The sequence below is a fragment of the Grus americana genome, chromosome 15, assembly GCF_028858705.1.
Source record: "Grus americana isolate bGruAme1 chromosome 15, bGruAme1.mat, whole genome shotgun sequence".
In the NCBI taxonomy this organism is placed as follows: Eukaryota; Metazoa; Chordata; class Aves; order Gruiformes; family Gruidae; genus Grus; species Grus americana.
In genome coordinates, this window is record NC_072866.1 from 3176147 (window position 1) to 3199096 (window position 22950).

The 22950-nt window shown below is 51.7% G+C and overlaps 1 protein-coding gene across 7 annotated transcripts in view; it reads left to right on the forward strand.

Annotated features, from left to right (window-relative positions):
• Positions 1-22950, forward strand: part of RHBDF1 (rhomboid 5 homolog 1) — a 38746-nt gene that overhangs the window by 14458 nt on the left and 1338 nt on the right. For 5 of the 7 annotated variants that reach the window (XM_054843374.1, XM_054843375.1, XM_054843370.1 and 2 more), the window contains exons 2-18: positions 2679-2820; positions 4940-5070; positions 7879-7980; positions 10881-11094; positions 12861-13067; positions 13790-13912; positions 14075-14235; positions 16535-16786; positions 17416-17527; positions 18442-18516; positions 19093-19254; positions 19362-19462; positions 20186-20249; positions 20619-20713; positions 21676-21751; positions 22267-22367; positions 22594-22747. In XM_054843374.1, coding sequence (XP_054699349.1) covers positions 2701-2820; positions 4940-5070; positions 7879-7980; positions 10881-11094; positions 12861-13067; positions 13790-13912; positions 14075-14235; positions 16535-16786; positions 17416-17527; positions 18442-18516; positions 19093-19254; positions 19362-19462; positions 20186-20249; positions 20619-20713; positions 21676-21751; positions 22267-22367; positions 22594-22747 — 2250 coding nt within the window. In that variant the 5' untranslated portion in view covers positions 2679-2700. The remainder of the gene's footprint in view (positions 1-2678; positions 2821-4939; positions 5071-7878; positions 7981-10880; positions 11095-12860; positions 13068-13789; positions 13913-14074; positions 14236-16534; positions 16787-17415; positions 17528-18441; positions 18517-19092; positions 19255-19361; positions 19463-20185; positions 20250-20618; positions 20714-21675; positions 21752-22266; positions 22368-22593; positions 22748-22950) is intronic. The other 2 variants (XM_054843371.1, XM_054843372.1) reach the window with 2 other exon arrangements.

Genomic DNA, 22950 nt, shown 5'->3' on the forward strand with positions numbered 1-22950 from the left:
TGGGGATAATCATAAGGCCACGAGCTTGACCCCATGTGTGTGCATGCTCTGTCCTCCTCTTTGCATGTGGCATGTGTGCATGCTGCTGGAGGTTCCCATACTCCAGTAGGTGTGGGTGACAATGAAACTAGCTGGATACGTGGACATCCCTGTCCGTGGCAGTTTAGGAAGGGGGACTGACAACAGATTTAATCAGAAAGTCTTTCAGAGCGCAGCATTGTTGCAGCAGCTCTTGGGCAGTACAGGAGTGATTCATTCACTGCCTTCCTGGCTTGGCCTCACCATTTGATAAACCTGCAAATCTTACACATGTTTGTATGCTTTACACCAAAGCACCTGCTCAGAAAGGCAGCTCTGTAGATGGACAGGAAGGAAGTTGAATGATGTCTGCTCATTGAAGAGATGCTGGAAAATGAAGAGTTGCTAGTTCAGAGGAGGAGGCTCTTGAGTTGTGTTGTAAGGGGCATGTGTGAAATAGGTAGGCTCTATCCCTCTTGGCTGGTCTCTGATTAGAGCATCTCAGAAAGACCTGATGTTTGTGACCCTCATGGGGTAAGTGCTGGAGCTCTCTGCGTTGCACCAAGGGAGTTTTTCAGGTATGAGAAATTTGCTTTGCTTTCTGAACTCACCATGAAGACAAGTTTGCCCACATTGTATGCAAGGCTGAAAGCGGTCTTGTAGCGGATTTACCCTTACAAGAGCAGGTGGGAGTCTCCCTAATACTCTCACTATTCTCATCTCGTAGGAAGTTAGGACAGATGTGTTTAGTCACCCCTGTGGCTAGGGGTGGAGGGAAGTAAGGAATTGTGTCCCTCTAATGCATGGCACTGTGTCTGCACACAGGACTGTGGTGCATGTACGAAGGGCATGTCTGTACAGGCTAGATCGTGAATTCCCAGACTTTTGGGGGCCTGTGGTATTTGCTGAAACCCAACCTTCATCCACCTACAGCTGAGTCCTCCCTTTCTGTCATTCTGGCTCAGCTGAGCACGGCGCTCCTGGCAGCCAGCCCAGCTTACGCGACTGAGCTAGCAGCTGGTCTTCAGCTCCTTTTAGATGAGATTCTCTTCTCCTAACCCAATCCAGGTCATCCCCCACTCCCTTTTGTTGACCTATTTCCGCCCCCCCCACCATGTATCTTTTGCAATGGTAAGCTTCACCATTCATGCAGCTCCCATTCCAGAGCAGCTGCAGTGAGCTGTGGGAATATGGTGGAAATGCCATGAAAGGCAACGCGTGTTTCGGAGAACCAGTGCTTAATTTAGGTTGGAAGGGACTTTTGCAGGTTGTCTGGCTCAGCTGCTGTGCAAGGCAGGCCTAATTCAGGCTGCTCATGGCCTCGTTTAGTTGAGTGGTAAATGTCTCCAAGGATGGAGGTCCCGCTGTTTCTAGTCCTGTCCTAGGACTTGGCCACTATCAAGGAAGACTCCCTGCATGTTAGACTCGTACATTTAAAATAAATTTACTGTGTTAACATTGTAAGAGTACTGAGTTTTAATCCAAACAGAGAGCTTTCCTCCTACTGCCTTTCAAATCATGTGTGCCTGCTAAGTTAACTGGATGCTTGTTCCATCTGTCCACCATGGGGAGGGGAAGAGGCTGGGACTCTTGATTTGTCTTTGTTTTGTCCCCGATGGTATCCATGGCCTAAAACAATGCAAGGAGGGGGCTGGGAGGGAATTGGATCTGTTGTCCCTTTGAGCACACATGCTTCCCACTGCTAGCTTGCAATTGCTTGTGTGCTAGGAGAGGAAGAAATATGGGCTTGTAGAATAACTTAGGTTGAAAGGTACCTGTGAAGGTCTCTGAGCTGATTCCCCTCCAGTGAAATCTGTTTTCTTAATTGTTGCACAGTAAAGTGGGTGCTCTGCCAGCCTGAGTTGCGTAGTCCCTGTCCATGCATGCAACCTAAACAGAGGGAGAAAGATGCAGTGTAGGAGAGCGGGCAAGATGACAGTGAGTCACGCTGGTTACTTTGGTGTTTCTGTAACACAGCAGTTTTTATTTAAACACCATATCATTATTGCTTATGTCTGAAAACCACTCAGTTCAGGATTAATGCCAGTTCTCTAATATTCATGCTATACTTGTATTACTCTGTGCACTATGTTGTGTTTCTAGAAAATGACTACATTTAAGGGAGTCTAGAAAAAGCAATAAGAAATGGCCATTTGCTAATTGCTAAGCAGTAGTTAGGTAGGCAAGTGTGGTGCTTGGCTTTGGGTGGGCAAGGGTGCCTGTTGAGTCACAAGCTGTTTTTAGAGGGAGGTCAGTGGCTTTTGGTACTGCAGTTACTTAGCTGGTTGGACTGGATCCAGATCTCATTAAGATTTAATTCATGACTGGTTCTTAAGGAGGCTGGATTCCACAGTAGTCTCAGCAAAAATCTTAATGGGAGGTGACTGTCAAACTTGTGACTGCAGTCTCTGCACCTGGCTTGAGGTCCTGCGGGCCTTAGAAATGTGCCGTGTCCTCTGAGTTTCTGGTCCTGTCTGACCAGCACAGACACAAGCCATGACTCCTGAACCCTCATGAGGAGCTTGGGAAGTCATCCAACGCAGGGCTTGGGTCCCATCAGTCACAGCCTGGAGGAGAGTGCTCTTTTCGGCTATGTTGCCATGCGCCGTGTCAGGGATGAGCCTGGCCCCCTCCCAACTGTGATTCCTCCCCTCTCCTAGGCCTGAGGACAAACGTGGGACGATGTCGGAGGTGCGACATGACAGCACAAGCAGTTTACAGCGGAAGAAGCCACCATGGTTAAAACTGGACATCCCGGTGCCGATGCCCGTGTCGGTGCCAGAAGAGCCCCAGCCTGTGCAGGTACGGAGGGTCTGCGGCGCGGTGGAGGGGGTGCACGGAGCCCCGCTGTGCTGAGAGCATGCCTGTGCCCGTGGTCTGCCGCAGTCCTGGCTGCATGTGATGGCAGGTCACGAGGCTGCGTGAGAAGGGGCAGAGACATTGGGTAAATTTATGATCAGTAATTAACTCCCTCTTGAAGGGGATGTGGGAGGGATGAGGGTGGGTTGCTGATGTGCTCAGATCAGTGGACGTGACTGTTTGGATGTGGGGATTGTGAAAAGTGTCCTGGCTGGGGGATATGGGAGTGAGGTATTCAAACAAGCATTTCTTAAGGGGACTGGAGGAGTGAAGGACTCCTAGAGAATCACGAGGGCCTGGAAGTGCTGAAGCTTGTTCTGAAATGAGCAGGGAATTAATCTGACTTATGAATAGCCAAGATAATGACAGGCTCTCGTCAGTAACAGCAGAGAAAGAACAGTTACTGGCAACACAAAGCTGTTACCAGCATGAGGAACATAAGAAAATCGTGTAGGATGAGAAATAAGTAACATTGAAGCGTGGTGAAGTAGAGATGGGGTGATAGGTTAATAGGAACTGTGCAAAGTATGAGAGTAAAACATCCGTATTTCTGCTGGGAATAGGAAGAATAACAGGAATTTCTGCTACAAGGTGGCAAAAACTCTCATCTATGGGTGAGACCTTGGTAGGATGATTGCTGGCTGCTCGTGGGACCTTACTACAGGAACAGAGACTACCGGCACCAAAGGCAGAGCTGGACAGTTCTTACTGCCCGCTTCCGTCTGCCTGGGTGCAGTTACGTGAAGGAATGATTTAGCCGTCAGAAAAATGCAAGGTTATACAGCTTCCCTGGAGGGGAGCTGAGGGCAAACTTGTCTTAAGAGGGAATTTATGTTGTGCTTTGAATAGCAAGGACTGGCCTCTTTGCCATTACTTGTTCCAGGGACTAAAATGTACTTCAGTTATGTGACAGCTTCTGGCAGATAAATCTTGGTCCGAGTCTTGGTCCCTTGGAAGGAAAGTGATCAGGGTTCAGTCTGCAGGGATTAGAAGTGGAATGCAGGGTTTTAACAGTGCAGGTTGAAACCTTCTGAATCACTTATTTAAGGCTTTGATGGATGTTCTCTTACCTGAAATCTCTAAATCCAGCCAGGCACCTTCTGGAGATACACTCTACTTATGATGGAAGCTGGCAGAGGTCACGTTCTCTGGAGGTCCAGTGTGCACAGCACAGGCTGTCAGGATGAGAGTGCATAATGGGCTCCTTTGGCTTATTTCCTGAGTATCTATGTATTGTTTTCACATAAAACATATCAAAAATGTTGAGATTAGTGGAAATTATTAGCCCACTGGGCTAGAGGGGCTGGAGTCACAAGTAATCTTGAGGCAGAGACAGAGAAACAGTTGATCAGAGCTTCATTTGCCAGAGGGACAGTCAGATCAGCTTGCATTTTACAAATGGGGATGGTGTCTCTGCCAAGCTGATGAAAAATTAATCAAGAGCAGCCCTGGGAAGGCAATTGTATGGTGAGTTGTGTCATATTTGGTAGGTGATATTCAGCCAAGACATGCCAGGAGCAATCAGACCTGAGTGTGTCCAGACAATTAGGTTACGAACAAAGCTGATGTGGCTTTCCCAGCTTGCTTAGCCTGTGCCAGGCAGCAGCTACAGCACAGACCCACCCACAGCTCTCGCAGGCCTTTAGTGCAGATCCAGAGCCACTTATGAAGCAAATCTTGCTTACTGTGCTCCTCTTCACCTTGTGCAGTGGTCTGGAAGTGTGTGATCTGGGTTCCTTCTGGCTAGAAAAAAGCCAGGAGGATATGTTTCAGGAGCTCATGTAATACTCCCCATCTTCAAATGGACATCAGTTTGATGAGACCCGCTGCAACACACAGATGCTGTGTCCTTGGTGCTGACTGTTCTGTTCTGCAGAGCTATTCCTGGCTAACATGAATGCAGTCCTTGTTAGCCTGATTTTGCTGCCCAACTGCATGCACCCAGCTTGTGATTGAGGTGTTGGGGGGGCTTTTGAATTGCTGACTAAACGTTTCACAGCCTGGCTGGCCTTGTAGAGCATCAGTCTGAGAACACTGACTCCCCTCCTGCTTTTCTTTGCAGCCAACAAGACGTCAGGCCTTTCTGCGAAGCGTGAGCATGCCTGCCGACAACACCCGCGTGCCCTCCCTGCCTAACGAAGTGAGGAGACCGGTGCTACAACGACAGACCTCAATCACCCAGACCATCAAGAGGTGAGACACTGAGTTCATGGAGCCTGCTTTAGTGGATTCTGCCATGTGTTGCCATCCTTTATTTATGGTCCTCTGCTTGTCCCATTGCCTGGCACTTAAGTGGCATGCTGTCACAGCAGGATTAGGTTGTCTCTCTTGTCATCTGTCATGAGGGTGGGGAAGAGGGTGGGTGCAGATAGGTCCCCAATATATAAGCCCAGTGGTGCTATATAGCCTGTCTTTAGTAAGTGAGGAGACAAGTCCTGGGAGGAAGATTGTGGTGATCAGGCCAATAAATGTTTCTTGCCACTTAGAGACAAATTTTGATTGCCCCCATGCCTCAGGGAACTGGCTCTTTCTAAGTAACAGGATGCCTCAGGCCCTGATGTTTAGCTGAGACTTCATGATGTGGCGTGCTGGGCTTGCTTGCTTTGGTGTGGTATCTGAGAGCGTGGGATTGCTGGGGGAGGCAGAAGCCCATCCTGAGCAGTCCAGGGCTCTCAGCAGCTTGGCTCCTGGCACTAGCTCATTGGCAGGTCCTTGAGCTGGCTATGGGACATGATGGAGAATAGGGAGAGGCTGCTCCAGTCCTGTCCCCCATGCCTGTACAGAGGATTATCATTCATCCCCATGATCCAGGGGTCTCTGAGACACAGCCACACAGCTGGAAGCTCCTTCCCTCCCTGTGGTAAAGGGTTATTCCAGTTTGTCCAAAGGGAGCGGCTCTCCCAGCTGCTCTCCTGAGATGCCTGGCTTGTATCCCTGGCAGTGTGTCAGGCCTGCCTGGATCCTAGGAGCATCCCTGGAGCTCCACAGGTCAGGGACGCTTCCAGCCAGCCAGGCTTCACCCACTCACAAAGGAGCAACTTTCCAGCTATGGGAGGGACTGACCTCCCACTCACTGTTTTCCTTTGCCTCAGATGTTCCCCAGCTGCCTTGGTGGAGAAGCTCTCCTGCAGCAGCTCTCTCTGATCCTGCTTCTTGTGAGGTTGGGAGGGCTGAGCCATGAAGCACTGTCTTCTCTTTTGAGGGTTGTGGAGAGCTTCTGGGCCTGCCTGAAGCTGTTCTTGCACACCTAGACTGCCTCTTCCCTCACCTCCTCGCCCTTGTCCTGCTCCTTGCCAGGACAATTAGGCAAGAGCACGTCAAGGATGAGAGGATATACTGAGAGCGTGCTGCAGAGGCCCTGACAAGAAGCATTGTGCGGGAGGGCCAGGGTAGCCTTCTCCTGCAGCGGTCCTCACAACATGCAGCTTGTGTGTAGGGTGAAGAGGTTGGGGAACTGCAAACCACTTTGGTGCTGGGGGAACAAATTTGGCCGCAGTGCTACTACACTGTAAGACAGACAAGGCACATGGAGATAGTGAGCAAGGAAGGAGTGCTGAACAGTGGAAATGAAGCTCCTGCACACTAAGGGAGCATGCTAATGTGCTGCCTAGCATTGGGTGGTGGGCAGGCACGTGTGGCTGTTTCACTGACAGACCCCGTGACATGTCTTCTGCTTACCTGCCCACCCTGTAATGGCAGTGCTGGGGCCCAGGCTGGTGGCAGCATCCCTGCCTGTTCCTAGTGCTCTGTGTAGGCATTTGGTACCCTGGGAGTACATGTGGTCCCACAGGGAGTGGCCCAGAGATGCGCAGATGTTTTTGGAAGTCCCGGGAGTCTCCTGTTCAGAGTATGTGTCTGTGGGGTTCAATGCTATCTCTTGCGGTGCTGAGTTGTCTCACGCAGGCTGTTGTGCAGCATGGGGGGTGGCCGAGTCTCTTCCTCCTGGAGCACTCGCAACTTGCAGGTGGTTTCTGCAGAGCACTGTGGGATGTGGGTAGGAGAGCAGGTGCAGCAGTGGGAAGGACTTTCCAAGGGGCAGAACTGCAGGAGATGCACACACGACGTGACAGTAGCAATAAAAGTGTGAAATAAGTGGATCAGAAACAAGGACAGGGAACTGGAAAGTACCAAGGAAAGGCCTAAAAACCCGTGCTCCATTTATCAGCGCTAGAGATGCGATGGAGAATTGCAGACCACGCATCCATAAAGATGTCTTCGCAATTTATTTTGTGAGTCTAGGGAGGCTGACTGCCAGGTTTCCTGCTTAACACAGTCCCCGGGATGCACAGAATGTGAAACTGTTCTGGCAGCAGGACTCCACACCATCCTGTTCCCTGGGGCCTGGAGAATACAGATCCAGTGTGAGCCTAAGGTCAAGCCTGTGTGGTCCAGAACATGGCATGGGAGTTAGTCAGGTGCCTGAGTACGGGCATCTAACACCACTTCCAGTCTCCTGGGGTGTCCTAGATGTCCATGCAAGGCAGCAGATGTGGCAGATAGACTTGCACAACAGGCAAGCTCTTGCTGAGGTCAACCAGAATGGGCTCAGGGCACTTCCAGTGACATCAGTCACTTGTATCTAAGCAGATCATCTCTTGGCCTGCTGACCCCTCCATGGTTTCACACTCTGGTGTCCAAAGCCAGCCGCTGGGATCTGTAGCTGAGTGTCTGTGCAGAAGGCGGCAGATCACAGAGGTCCAGGGGTACAAGGGGATTACAGCATCTGTGGTGTCTTCAAGGGCAGTGGGAGACATACCTCAGAGGTGCAGATGCACCAAAAGGATTCAGCAGCCTCCTGGGTTCAAAGATGGTGTTGTGTGGCTTGAGTTTGGTTGTTTCTTTTAGGTCATGCTGTCAGCTGGAGGCCGCTGTCTGTGCAGTGTGGTGCGACTGCTGCCGATGGAGCTAAGGAGGGAGATGGGGAGGTGTTGGAGGCAGGTTGCTGCTCCCCTCCACAGTCCTGCAGGTTCCTTCCCTTCAGCTCTCTTTTCTTTGCAGCAGACAGGTACGGTTTCAAAGGAGTCAGACCCTGCCCGTTCATGGGCACCGGGTGGGCAGGAGTTCCCTGAGAAAGCGGCAGTCCCTGCCCCGATCGTTTTTCAGGTACTGGTAGCACTGAGTGTGAAACCCACCCCTGCATGTGTGTGCAAGGGCTGTTGTGAGCTGCACAGATTCTGGCTGTTGCTGGAACCACGTTGCCTTCCCAGGGATGGCCAGGAGGCCTACAGATGGGTGGCAGTGAGAAAGTTCATGTGTGCATCTAACAAAGACCAATGATCACTCCTACTAAATACGTAGGCAGCTGTCAATAAGTAGCATGGACTAACAAGCTGTCCACCTGCCAGCCTCACTCCATCCTGCCTTTCCTAACAAGCTGTCAACCTCCTGGTGTTCACCATAGCTGGAATATCTCCCCAGAGCAGCCATAGTGCAGCCCGCCTTTGCTAACATCAGTGCAACATGTGGCATATGCATATGTTGGCCCCAAAGCCTCCTTGGGGCAGAAGGGGAAGGAGAGAAAGCAGCACCAAACAGATGCTAGTCATGTTCGTCCAGATGGGGCTCAGAAGCTGGTGAATGGAATAGAGCATCACTCTTTCCCTGTTGACATCATGACTTTTTCTAATTGAAATGTGACTGTCTTCTTTTTGAGGTGGAGATCTTCGTTTACTTAGCACCAAGGAGATGAGCCACTTTGGGAGTCCAGGGCACAATGGCCCATTGACCACCACCCCGAGACTGGAGCTCAGTATTTAAGCCAGACAGACAGTGTGACTTTGTGTGTGTCAGGGACCGGACCTAATGCCCAGGAGTCCATTCCTGTCCTACCTTCCTCACTGCTGCCCTTGGCCAGGTGCCACTCTGGCACTGTGTCCACCTTTGGCAGCTGCTTGCATTTGGTCTTGGGCTTTCAGGGCTGGTTAGCTCAATGCGATAGAAGAGCGAGAGCTGACCTCTGGTGTTGGTTTGTTGCTTGTTACAGTGCTCTAGGGAATGCGTAGGATGTGATGGGGGCTCCCCAGCTGCACAGGGGTGTTCAGCATCTTCCCAGGGTACTCAGCTACCCTAAGCACTGTAGTCACCTCTCTTGGACTATCTCGACCATGATCAGAGAGTAGGACAGCTCTTTACCCTGGCCCTGGACCAGCAGTGGTCTCTGGCGGTTCAGAAGAGGTCCTTGCAGTGCAAAACAGCTGTAGTGGTGCTTGTCCTTCCAGGCTGGCGGGAGCACAGTTTCAGAGGGCTCTGAGGTGCTGCTGTTGGTGCACCGGGCTGTTCATCAGCAGGCTACCATGGGCACAAACAACCCTCAGTCCTCTCCCTTTGAGTAGTGGCCCCATCTACGGGCTTGTCACCCAAGGTCACCTGGATGTTGAAATACTGGTCATGGCAGTCTATGAGAAGCCCTCTGCATTGTAAGACTGTTTTGTGACGTGTGTTGTCCCTGTGCATCTGCACGGCCAGAGCTTTACCTCTGTGCTATGGGCTTGGTTTGGGTCTGTCAGGCCAGGTGCTGACCCTAGGCCCTTCTGCTCGGAGACAGAGCAGAAGGAGACAAAGATTGCTCTGACGAGATGTGGGTCCATGGGAGCAGAGCAGTACCCCGAGACGTGCACGTAGCCCCGTCTCTGAGACCTGACTCCTGTTGACTTGCTGGAGGCGTTTGGCGACATTTGGGTTAGTGAGGTCAGGTGAAATCTATCAATGGCCTGCTTGACCTCGTGCCTTCTGGAGGGTCTGTTCTGGATCGTTGGGAGAACGAGGAAGGCTGTGGGCAATGCGTGGTAGTTTACATCTGGAGGTTTTAGCTGGAGAGGCTGTGGGTTTTGAATTCATATCTTTTTACATGGTGGCAGGGCACCTTCACCTGTTGGTTGATGGTATTTTTGCTCAGTAGGGTGCAAAACACAGGACTAGTTTTCTGCCTCCAGTGCACTGACTCAGTTCCCCCATGTGACCTAATTCTAGATTTAACCTAGCCTTTACTCCAGTGTATGCTTAATACTCCCTTTGTGATCTGTAACGTCTTGCTCCTCATCAGCTGGAAATCCTGCCCCTGAGCAGGGGGCCTGAGGCCAGAGTTTTGGGTTTGGCTTGGAAGGACTTTCAGGTTTTGACACCTGGGTCAGACAACTGTAGGCTGACACAGCTTGTCGTCATCTGAGAAAGGACTAACCACAGTGGGAAAGGCTTGGCAGGGCTGCAATGATCTTTGTAGGTTTAGGGTACCAACTGTCCTGCAGTATTTGAAGTAGGTTGTTAGTCTGATTTATCCCAATCCCTCTCCACCTTCCTTGGGATTTTTCTTCTGATCCAGTGCTCTTCCATGACAGCAGCCACTTGGCAGCAAACCTACCTTGTGGCTGCAACCTTCTGCTTCTGCTTCTGCAACCAGAAGTTTAAAGCTGTGTGTGTCTGCCTTAGCAGAGATCAGGACCACAGCAAACATTTGCCGTTAATGTTACCTCTGAGGAGGATGGAAATCCTGCAGCATGAGATGGAGAAGTTAGGGATATCCTGGGAGTGTGGGGGGAGAACCGTGAATTTTGGTGGCTCTTGGGAGAAGCTACAGAGCCATGAAACAGTACAGTCCCACAATGGGGACCTAGAGCTGGCCTGCAGATGGTAAGTGTTTTCAATACATGTTTTTTAAAGAAAAAAATCCTTTCACCAAGTCCTCTTCTCAATTTCTGTTCCATCTCTCTCTCTTTCTTTTTTAAAAGAACTCAGAACCAACTGTCTTTTACATGCTATGAATCTCTCCTGTCATTTTTCTTCTCTCTCAAGAGACAGAATGCTGTTGATGGTTGAACATTTCTGGCCAGCATCTGTCAGGTTGCTAAAACCAGCTGAGGACAGGTTGCGAGATGCTCATGCGAAAGAGTTCTGCCTGCCTTTGAACTGGGGTGGGCTGGAAGTGACCACCAGGAGTTTTGTCTTTTCACATGCACAGTCCAAGCAAACATAATGCTTCTTTGCATTCGTATGCTGGCATCTTTCAGAGGCACAGCGGACTGGTTTGGGGTGAGCAAAGACAGCGACGCTACTCAGAAATGGCAGAGAAAGAGCCTCCGCCACTGCAGCCTGCGGTATGGGAAGCTGAAACCTCAGGTCATCCGGGAAATGGACCTGCCCAGTCAGGACAATATTTCTCTAACAAGCACAGAGACTCCTCCTCCGCTCTATGTTGGACCCTGCCAGCTGGGCATGCAAAAGGTGAGTAAGCTGGGACAGAGTCAAGGCCATCGTGAGCTTCCTGCACAGTGTCTTTACCACTTTGGCAGCTGTGACCTATCTGTAGGCTCAGTTCTGCCCGAACATGTCTGGGCTCCGTGCTCTGACACTTCCCAAGTCTCAGATACAGTTCGGCAGACTCCCTCCTTCAGCAGCCTCTCTCCGGTCTCGTTGGCTGAGATCTCTCAGCTGTTTCGGTAATAGGCTCAGAGCCGTGTTTGTCATGTTGTGACTATGGTGGTGATTAGATGTGTGCAGCATGTCCAAGAGCTCTCAGCTCGGGCCTTCTGCTGCCATTTTGCAAGGACAAAATTCCGTTGTACACATGGTGGCCAATTTCCTGGACCCAAATATACATTAACAGGCCCGGTATCACTCACGTCACTTGCCTAGTGGATCCTTGTCCCAAGCAGAATGCAGGCAGTAGCACGGCTACTGTCCTCATAGAAACCTGGGTATGTTTTAGGACTTTGAAAAGTGTCTCTTGCATCAGCGGTACTACAGCTCTGCTCATGGGTCCTCAGAAATGTTTTTTAGCACCTGCAAAAGGCATCTGGTACTCCTACTCACTACCCTCAAGTGTGTCCCTAGAGGACAAGACCCAGTCGAGCACATCCAGTTACCAGCACTTCAGAACTAACCCACAATATCCCAGGTCTTCCCTTTGCTCCATTCAGCAATAGTGATCGATGTGGTTGATTACTGTGCATGAGTGAGCACCACTGCAACCTGGGTGAGCAGGTTAGTCTGCTGAAGCCTGGCTGCATCGCTGAAGCAGAACACTGCGCATCTTTCATTTAAGTTCCACCTTGTTGTGCTCTTTCCTGTTTTCTTACTAGCTGAAGTGTCTTGCAGTTACTTTTTGGTCACAGGAGACTCAGAAATATTGTTGGGCTCTATGTGAGCTACATTAAATCAGAACACTGTATCAGTAGGTGTAAGCCCAGAAAGCTTCCTGTTGAACGTGCAACTGTGGATTAAAAAAAGCTCATAAAACATTAGGATAAAGCATAGAAGTCTTATGGAAACCACAGCTGTGATGATGTAAGGACAGAGGCAAGGTTTGTAGCTGAAGGCAATATTTTCATTAGGTTGGTTCGTATGTTTGGAAGAAGTGAGCGCTTTGGTCTGAAGAGTCCTGAAGAAGGGCTTGCAGCTCCCGGAAGCTTGCCTGCTTTGTCCAGCTGTTGTAACTTAATTAATGGAAGCAGATGTAAATATACAGTTAAGCTTCAACAGGATACTGTTTAAGTCCTGAGCTGTCCAGTATCAGAAAGGAAACTGCCTGGAGAAAGAGCACGGCTGTTTTCAGGGATTTCGCAAACTGCTGTTCAGACAGTGCATTTTCTGACGGTAGAGCTCACTGACACAGGAGATAAATGAAACCAAGAGCTTAGGAAGGGCCAAAGGAGGTTTGGAGTTTCCTGTGAAGATCAGGAACATTCTGGGTGAAAATAGTCAATACCAACAAAAGAAAAGGAAACAAAAGAAAAGGGGAAAAAAAAAGAAAAGGGCTGGAGGAGAGGTTTGAGGACTTAGATTTGAGGCTTACAACTAGGGCTTAGCTTGCAACAGGTTATTCTGTATCTCCCTATTGTAGAATTGCTTGTTGGTCCGTCCAGCCTGGTTCTGGTCGATCCCAGGAGCCAGGCCACTGTCATGGTCTCAAGATGCTTGCCTGGAGGGAGGAGGGCTTGGTAGGGAAGGGTTTGGGAACGAATGGACTGATGGGCTGCTTCTCTTGGCAGATCATAGACCCATTGGCCCGCGGCCGAGCTTTCCGTATGGCTGACGACAATGATGGCTGCAGCATCCCACACACGCCGATCACACCAGGCGCCACATCGCTCTGCTCCTTCACCAGCTCGCGCTCAGGGTTCAATCGCCTCCCACGACGTCGGAAACGGGAATCTGTTGCCAAAATGAGTTTCCGAGCAGCTGCGGCTTTGGTGAAGGTAGTGTCTGTGGGACAGCAAGGACCAGTCTGGCATCAGGATGGGGCCCTTCCCTGGGAGAAGGGTGAGAGGGAAGGAGCTGCTGAGCAGAGGGGATGGGGAGAGCGGTGGTGGAGGAGAAGAAACCAAACCATCTCCTGTTCTGATGCACCTCTGTGCCTAGGAGGCAGGATTTGCAAGAAGCAGGGATGATAGCTAGGTTTTGATACAGGTCTTGCTTTCCCTTTATTAGCCTGAGGACTTTGATTCCCACAGCCAGCAGCCTCAGAGCGTTCCAGCAGGTCCAGTTCAGCCTGCCTGGACCTCTGGGTGGTCCATCTGCACCTGGTCAGCAGTCGTGGAAGAGCAGAAGTACCTGAGGCTCTTACTGTTCAAGTCTCTTCATCCTGCCACCTGTCTGCTTTCCTGCGCCCAGTGACTTTTTTGCTGTGTCCAGTACCACCCATCACTGCGGTTTGGTCAGAGGCATTGTACAATACGTGGTAGAGGAGCATGTTGCAAGCCTTACCCTCATGGGAGATGGGCACTGTGGATCGAGAAGTGGGGTAGCACCTCTGAGTCTCATCAGGAAGGTGTCACACATCAGCAGGTCTGCTGTGCTCCACACACAAGCGTGAACCAGCTTAGCACTTCGGCTCCCTGCGTGCTGACTGGCGTGGCCCTGCATGTGCCTGGGGTTCAGGTTTCTGGCAATGACTCGATGCTACTTTCTCTGGCTACAGGGACGTTCCGTGAAGGACAGCACCCTGAGGAGAGCTCAGCGGCGCAGCTTCACCCCAGCAAGTTTCCTGGAAGAAGATACGGTGGATTTTCCAGATGAGCTTGACACTTCTTTCTTCGCTCGGGTGAGGAGCAGGGCTCTGGCATGGTACTGGCCCCAGAGGCAGTGCAAGACTCTAGGTCTGGCAGGACTGCGTGTTGCAGAGAGCAGCACTGCTTTCCGCCAGGGCTGGTGTCTCCAATGTGATGCTGGCTTCTTCTGATGGGACTTTTGTTTCTCTGCCCAGGAAGGAGTCCTTCATGAGGAGCTCTCTACTTATCCAGATGAAGTGTTCGAGTCACCATCAGAAGCTGCTATCAAAGATGCTGAGGTGAAACCTCCAGATCAGACAGATCTCACAGGAGGCGCCTTGGACAAAAATGAGCTTGAAAGAAGCCACTTGCTACTGTGAGTATCTTCCTGGAAGCTGCTAAAGCCTAACATGGGGTGGCCATCCCATTCAGAATGGGACCTCCTGCATGGAGGAAGCCAGGATCTGAGTGCTGTGGGTGCTTGGTGCAGAGCTTAAAGAGCAGTGCAGTGATGGGTTTTCTTTAAATCCAGCTTAAGACCTTCTGCCCCAGCTACCCTTGGATGTGAAAGGTTACTCTGAGGCCACCCCTGCAGTCTCTTCAGCAACTTCCAGCCTCATGTGATGTGTTTCAAAGACTGTATCATGCCTTGAGGAAACAAAAGACACTTTAAATCAGCTGTGAGGATGCTGGGGGCCCAGCCTTTGGCTATGGAGAACGTAGCAAAGACAAGGTGGCTGTTGCCATTGCCACAGTCACCAGGAGCTGTTGTCTTGCTCCAAGGAGTGATGTGAAGCATTGCTGAGCATCGAGCTGGGCTACATTCCTCACTCGAAAGGAGAGAAAGGTGTGGCACTGATGCTGAGAGCCCTACAAATATGTGGGTGGTACTGTACTGTACGCCTAGATTTTTTCCACCTGAGTAACTGGTACTGAGTAATTGCTCTGTGTCGTTTCCGAGTCAGCTCTAGCTTAGCAGGCAGCTCACCGCAGCAGAGAGCTCCGCTGGGTGTGAACATGGAGCAGACAGGGAGGTCCTTGTTGTGGTTCTCCTGCTCACAGCCCATCTTGCTGTGTTGGCGCTTTCCCTTCAAGTGTTTCCAAGAACTTGGCTCAGTCTTAACATAAGTGGAAGCAGCAAATGGTGGGAGTTTGTTGTCACTCCTCTGAGACGGTCTCAGTCTTCTTGGCTCCATTTGGATCTCCTTAAATAGTTCTATTTATTGAGGAAAATACATTTCTTTCACACTTCAGAGAACTGTTATCAGAATCAGAGTCGGGTGGCCTTGTAGGTGGCCAGGTGTTTATGTTGGCATAGGCTGATAGCCCAGCACCAGAAATACTGGGAAGCAACACGTCCGTATCACAGAAACCACTTGAACTCTTGGGGCAAGAGCAGGCTGCAGTGGAGTCTGCACTTTCTGTTTTTTTCTGGTTTTTTCCCAAGGGGAAGTTGGGACTTTAGGCTTTATAAAAATGCATCTTCTGCAAGGTGCAATGTTGAAAATAGCTGAAGTTTCACAGCAGTGTTTTTTGGCTAAAGAGGTTCAGATTTTCCTTCATCCTGTTGCTTGTCCATACTTCAGAGCTGTCATGATCTCTCTGAGATGCTCTAGTGATCTTTCATAAAAAAGTTTGTCAGCTGGTTTCTCTGACCCCTTCTGATAACCATTGTCTTTGTGCAGAGGGGTCATTTAGGAAGCCAGAGGAGGTAAACTAGATGGGAGCACATGTCAGGGACGTGCCTGCTACAGTGCTAGGCAGTGAGCAAGGGTGAAATGGTAGGTAGGTTTTTTTGGTTAGAATCTGAATGCTGCAGACCTGACCTCCAGACTGCTGTTTAAGAGCAAAGAAATACAAAACCATCTGAATATGATGGAGACTTACAAAGCAGGTACTATTCACCGGTAGCTTGTGCAATGTTCATCGCATACTCTATTTTGGTAAAAAAAGCCTTCCTCTAGAGAGTGATGCTTGGGATTTTTATTGTGTTCTTGAAGCTTGGTTTTGTTGTTCTCCCAAAAAATGCATGCATTGGTGCAAATAAAGGGAGGAATGGAAGACAGATTGCGAGAAGTAACTGGCACAGCTTGCAGCATGTGACTGTCACTTTCTTGGTCTGGGAAGGTGCTTGGATTCCTGCTCTCCTCCTCTGTCTGATTTGGTGGGCATGGGGGTTTGACTTGCCAGTCCCATCACAGTGAAGTGTTTCAAGGGTGGGGATTTCCACTGCTGGGTTAAACCATGCTTCCATTTCATAGCAGAGCGTGGATTAAGAGGAATGAAGTAGAGGAGGAAATAGATGTGCATGAGGCTGCAGATGTGCCCAGCTGCAGCCTCCCCATTTTAGCCTGTTGCTGAAACACTTCTTTAAAGCCTTGAGAGCTCCTCGTCAGTGGGGCTTAGTTTGGCACAGCTGTCTTGTGCCACCTTCTGCATGTAGTCCTGCGCTTTCATCAACAGGCGCTGTGTAACCCTTTGAAATACAGCCACGACTTCAGGGCACCTTGTCTGCCATCAGCTGCTGCTCAGCCCAGCTGTGGTGCGACAGACAGAGGGTCTGCTGCCACCAGAGACCAGGGAAGGGCTGGTCCCCATGACCACGATGATGAAATTCATGAAACATTGCTGTGCCATAGAGAAGGAAACCATTGCTGTCTCGCTTTTTATTTCAGCCCACTGGAGCGAGGCTGGAGGAAGCAAAAGGATGGGGCCCTGGCACAGCCCAAGGTCCGCTTGCGGCAGGAGGTGGTGAGTGTCAGCCCCCAGAAGCGTGGCCAGCGCATCGCCGTCCCGGTCAGGAAGCTCTTTGCCAGGGAGAAGAGGCCGTATGGCCTGGGCATGGTGGGGAAGCTGACAAACCGTACATACCGCAAGCGCATCGACAGCTATGTCAAGCGTCAGATTGAGGACATGGATGATCACAGGTGAGAGCTGCAGTCATAGAAGGGGTCACAACAAAACTGGCGAGGGAGTGATGGCTGTTGCCCCTTGGTGACTCAGGTCATTACCTCGGGGTGGTTGGGTGAAACCTGCTACTAAACCCCCCAGTCTGTATCCCTGAAGCACAGTGCAAACTGCAGCAGACAGCAGCATGTTAGCATCACTGTGCACTGGGAGCTCACCCTGCTCCTCACGTTGTTTTGGATGTCTGTATCTCTGCTACCTGGAGGGACTGCAGAGCTCTACCCCACCACCACTGTCCTGTGATGAACAGGAAGGCTCAGGTATCCCTGCCTCTGATCGTTCCCCTGAAGTCATTATTTCAGACACACAGCACACTTTGGCATCAGGCTTATGTGTTCTCATGGATGTTTTCTTGAGAAAGGGTGGCTTGCCCAGTGTAAAAAGGGAGTGAAAGTAAACAGGGTCTGTCTGCCAGCAAGACCCTAGGTCATTGCCTCCAGTCTTGTGCATCCCTAGGTGATCCTGGCCCTGTACTCCAGAGTCTGCCAAGGTCCCTGGGGAAAACCAACAGCTCTTCTCCTGTGTTCTGTGAGTAGATGTAATATGCCTGGGTTTCTGCCTCTGATCTTTTCCCTTTCCCTCCATCCAGGCCTTTCTTCACTTACTGGGTCACCTTTGTGCATTCACTCATCACTATCCTCGCTGTGTGCATCTACGGCATTGCCCCTGTGGGGTTCTCACAACACGAAACTGTTGATTCAGTAAGTAAATCCTCCTGACTTGCCTGGAGTGTGACTGTGTCTCAGCCTTCGGCTGCTGGCTCTTGTGTTGTAGTCTTCAATATATTGGCTACTTGCCTGAGGGCCTTGACAGCTGGGCGCTGGGTGTCCAGCCTTGGGGGGCTGCCTGCAGCATCTCTGTGAGCCCCCGCACCACCTTCTCTCCCTCCTGCATCCACATTGCCTTTTACATCAAATTATATCTTGCACAAAGCATGGTGGGCTCTTTGCAGGTTCTGGTGTCTGTGTTGGGAGCCCTTTCAAACAACTTGCTCCCCTCCTGGTGGAGACCAGAAAGATGTTCATGGCAGGGAAATATTTCAAACCTGAGTTAAATTTTTGCAACAGTTGCAGGATTTTGCTTCTGCCAGGAGCAAAACTGACCTGCCTGACTTTGAGAGCTGATCTTGAAGCTGTTGGTAGCCTTCCCAGGTGTTGTTAAAAGTCTCTGGGGTACATATCTCTACAGCTATATCCCTGCTTTATGCAGGGGATGCCCTGGGGAACTTCTCACCTATGTGTCTGACAGCTTTCAGAACACTGTCACCACCACCCAGGCCTATGCTGCTGGCAGATGCTGCTTATGCTTCTGACCTGTGGGAAGCTTTTTGAAGGGTCTCAAGCTGTTCCTGGGTCTCCAGACCCTGGGATTTCTTGAAAGTTGAAGTAGCCAGAGGTAGACATTTTAAAAGAAATCTTAAGGTGAAGGTGCCCACGCCTTGATGGGGGTTTACTGTGATCCTGCAAAAGACTAGTTTGGGAGAACCGTGTGCCCAGTCATTGGCTGTGGGGATTTCTGTCCATCCTGGGTGCTGTTTTCACCAGCCCCTGCTGCTTGCCCTGCTGACCCTGTGGGCTCATGGAACTCATGGGGCTGTCACGTTCTCTCCTTGCAGGTCTTGCGGAACAGAGGAGTTTATGAAAATGTCAAATATGTTCAGCAGGAAAACTTCTGGATCGGCCCCAGCTCAGTGAGTGGCTGGGACTGTTGGTGGGTTGATGGGGGACTGTGTGCTGCAGCCGTGCCACCCCAGGGACCAGGGCCCTCTGCTGCTCGGAGCTTGGTGCTAGCAGATGCTGTTGGTTGGACATCCCACAGGGCCCTGCTGTCACTGGCAGGGTGCAGCGTTGCTCCTGGCCCCAACCACCCTGCAATATGGGCTACCAGGAGGCTGGGATGGATTTTGGCACTCCTGCTTTGCACCCTGTTCCTACAAAGCCATGCATGGGCCCAGAGAAAATGCCCGAGTTGTATGGTGTGTGACAGCTTTACTGACACCATTCCCCCTGGGAAAGGCTGTAGTGTCCCAAAGTTTCCTTTCCTGGCCGCAGTGCTGGCCTTTCTGGGGCCAAGGGTGAGGAAATCCCTGAATTTTTGTTCTGGGCTTGCCTTCTTCAAAGCAGATGTTGAGAGTATGCCTGATGTGTGTTGGGCTTCATCATGCAGAACTGGTCCCTTGGTACCCCTCGCAGTTCCCCCAGCCTGCTCTGCCCCAGGCAATCATTGCCTGCCCCTTGGCTGAGCTGAGCATTTCCATCTCTGCCAGGAGGCCCTGATCCACTTAGGGGCCAAATTCTCACCGTGCATGAGGCAGGACCAGCAAGTGCACAGCTTCATCAGCGCCAAGCGGGAGAAGGAGAAGCACTCAGCTTGCTGTGTGCGGAATGACAAGTCGGGCTGCGTGCAGACCTCGGAGGAGGAGTGCTCGGTGAGTGTGGTAGCCCCTTTCCTGCTGTCCCTGCAGGCTCAGAGCCAGTTCTGTTGATGCTTCTCCCACCCTGGGCTTCATGGTGACACCTCTCCTCTCTCCTGCAGTCCACACTGGCCGTGTGGGTGAAGTGGCCCCACCACCCCAGCACACCAATGCTGGCAGGAAGCAAGAGGCAATTTGGGTCTGTTTGTCATCAGGACCCCAGGTAGGTCCTGCCTCGCCCGGCTGCTGTCCTGGTGGGGCCAGGGCTGGTGTTACGGTAGAGACAGAGAGGCATGGAGTTCCAGGCCAGCTGATTGCTGGATGGGACAGCAGCTGCTCTGGAGATGTGGTGGCAGTAATGTCCCTGCCTGCCCCAACGGCTGCAAGGGAGGCAGTGAGTGGTGGTATTTCTGCTCCCCCTGGTCTGTTGTTGGCTGCCCACCTGCACAGTGGCTTGTTGTGAGCTGTGGGTGCCTTCCTCATCCCTCTCCGTGACCTCACCGGCTCTGCACACAGGCTCCCTTCTTGGGGTGCAGCAGTCACGTTCCCAGCACACTTCTGCCCCAAAGCCCTGTCAGCCTCTGGGTGCCACAGCACACCTTTGCCCTCGGTCACCACGGCCTGGTGTAGGGCTAGGACCAGCTGAATACCTGCTTTTGGGGTTTTGTCCACCTGGAAAGGAGCCAGCAAGTTTCTGCACAGCTGTGTGCTCTCGGATGGCTCCTTTGTGCTGAAGCTCACTGGAAGGAGGCTGCGGCTTTGATCAGCACAGCCTTGGCTGCTCTGATGTGGCGTGTCACCAGCCCCTTGCCAGGGACAGAGAGGAGCTGTGGGACTACAGCCTGGGGACAGGGACAGTGCGGTGGCTCCCTGGGGGGGGTCCTGCGTGCTGCTGGTACTGGGGAAAGTAATTTCTCAGGGTGATTTCTGCTTTGTGTTGCTGCAGGGTGTGTGAGCAGCCAGCCTCAATGGAGCCGCATGAGTGGCCGGATGACATCACCAAATGGCCGGTGAGCATCGCAGGTAGCGCAGGGCCTGTACGGGCAGCTGGAATATGGCATTTGCATCCCACTGGGCAGAGCCACAGCTGTGTTGGTGGAAGGGGTCTCTGGTGCAGCCCCCTGCTCATTCTCACAACCACCAGATCAGGGCAGCCATGGTTTTGTCTTGCCAAAGCTCAAAGCCCTCCAACAACAAAAGTTCCCCTGTGCCCTGCCAGGGTAACAGGGTGACGAAGACTGATGCCACCTCGGGGCTGTTTTCTTGCTGTCAGAGGGAGTGTCTGTTGGACTGGCTTCTTCCCAAGGGGCTGTTTTGACTTTACCCAAGCAGCAAGCAAAGCCATGACTGGCTGACTGCAGCCTGTTGTCATTTTCTAGATCTGCACAAAAAACAGTGCTGGGAATTACACCAACCACCTTCACATGGACTGTGTGATTACAGGCCGGCCCTGCTGCATTGGGACCAAAGGAAGGTAATGAGTTTTACCTGTATGGAGAGGGGCTGGGCGTTGGGGTGAGACATGGGGCCCTTTTTCAGGTTGTAGACACAGCCGTTTGTCCTCCTTGTCCTCCCCATGTACAGTCTAGAGCATTGCTGGGAAGGGGAGTTGGACAGGGAGCCACAACGGGTGTCCCAGACAGAGCAGGACTCTGGGATGAGCAGGAGATAACAGCCAGCCTGAGTTTTTGGTGAGGCAGGGTGTCTCGCTCAGCTGGTCCTGCAGTTTGGAGGGACTTGGATCCCAAGGGATTAAATACTTCTGCTGGGGAGTTTTGCACTTTTCCTTGGGAATGGCCAGCTTAGTCCTGACAGGCTGCATTGACCCCAGCCTAGTGTCCCTGAGCACTCAAGGAGATGTCAGGAAACAGCCTGCTCTGGGTTTGCCAAGGAGGAGAACGCTGTTCTTCCTCATGTTGCTCTTCAGCTTAAGAAATTACTGAGTGTTTAGCCTGGCTTTCCCTGCTAGGGAGAAAAATCAGTGCTGCCCCAAGGAGTTTCTCTGTCCCTGAAAGTCACGACCAGGATGCTCTTGGCTTCGCCCCTCCTTTCCACTCTGTCAGCTACGGAGACACAAGTCTCCGCCAGCCCCAGGGACACAGCTTCCCCAGGCTCTGGTGGTTCTTTCTCAGCTGTAAATAGCTCAGCTTTAGCACTTATTTTGGAGCCCCTGTATGCAGGGCGTTAGTCTGTGGAGATGACTTGGGCTTGCCTGTGGGAGAGAAACAGGAGAGGTGTATGGAGAGTGGCACTGGGCTCAGATGGGAATGTGCATCTGTTGGAGAGTCTGCAGCGCATCAGGGACAGCTGAAGGCACCAGTTCTCCTAGGCAGACTTGGGATGAGACAAGGGGGTGGCCTGGGAGGGCACAGGATAGTCCATTGTGCCTTTCACGTGTGACTTGTTCCTCATTTTGATTACTTGTGCCTCCTCCAGGTGTGAAATAACCTCCCGGGAGTATTGTGAATTTATGCGGGGCTATTTCCATGAGGAGGCAACACTCTGCTCTCAAGTAAGTGTGGAGCTGGGGGCTTGTATGGCCACCCTTCTTCTCTTGTTTCCCTCAGCAGCTTGGCAAGATCTGGGGGCAACTGTGCTGCAGTGTAGGTGGGAGTCCTGTGTCCTGTCCCCTCCGAGCCTGGGGGACAGCCCAGGGGATGTTGCTGATTCAGACAGTAGCAGCAGAGCTGGCTGCATCAGTCCATCTTTGGAGATCAGTTTAGGACTTGGGCTGGCAGCTGTGAAAGCCCAACACAGGATCACTGTGGAAGCAGCGGCAGAACACAACCTTCCTGCTCCACGGGCAAGCAAATGCAGATGTCTCAGTTGTGTGTGTGTTGGGGTGAAGAATGAGGGCATAAAGCTGCCAGGGGGAATGAAGGGTTATGTGGGACTTCATTGGGACTTTATACAGCAGAGAAGAGCAAGGGAAGCCCTTCTTCCAGAGCTAACTGCAGGCTCTGCTCTGGCCTTGGTAACTAGCCATGCTGGCTGGCACACCTCACAACCCCACTTCTGCTGCCCTAGGTGCACTGCATGGATGATGTCTGTGGACTCCTCCCTTTCCTAAATCCAGAAGTCCCTGACCAGTTCTATCGCCTCTGGCTCTCACTTTTCCTCCATGCTGGGTAAGCACAGGTGTAAAACTTCCACCCTGAACCCTGGGATTGCTATGAGGGTTGCTCCTGCTCTGGGGGACACGGGGGCGCTGAGCTGTTGTCCCTGCCGAGGTTTACCGTGCTGCGTTTGCTGGGAGGGCTGTTAGAGGCATGGGTGAGGCCAGAGCAGGAGCTCTCAGCACTGGGGTGACTGTCAGTGGCTGCTGCTTCAGCTCCTGTACTCTGAACTTGGCAGGATCCTGCACTGTCTGGTTTCAATCTGTTTCCAAATGACGATCCTGCGGGACCTAGAGAAGCTGGCAGGATGGCATCGCATCTCTATCATCTACCTGCTCAGTGGCATCACTGGGAACCTTGCCAGTGCAATATTTCTACCCTACAGAGCAGAGGTGGGTCTCCTGCAGACTAGGGTCCCGGTAACTTGCCCTGAACACAAGCCTTCTCTGCATGCCTGTGCCTCTCTGGCAGAGACACCAGATTTGTAGCCAGAAGTCGGCACCACACCATCATCTAACTGCTGAGCAGTACTCTGGGCTTTCCAAGTGCCTGGCCCAGTTTGGCTGCAGGAAGAAGGCTGCAGCTTGTAATGACC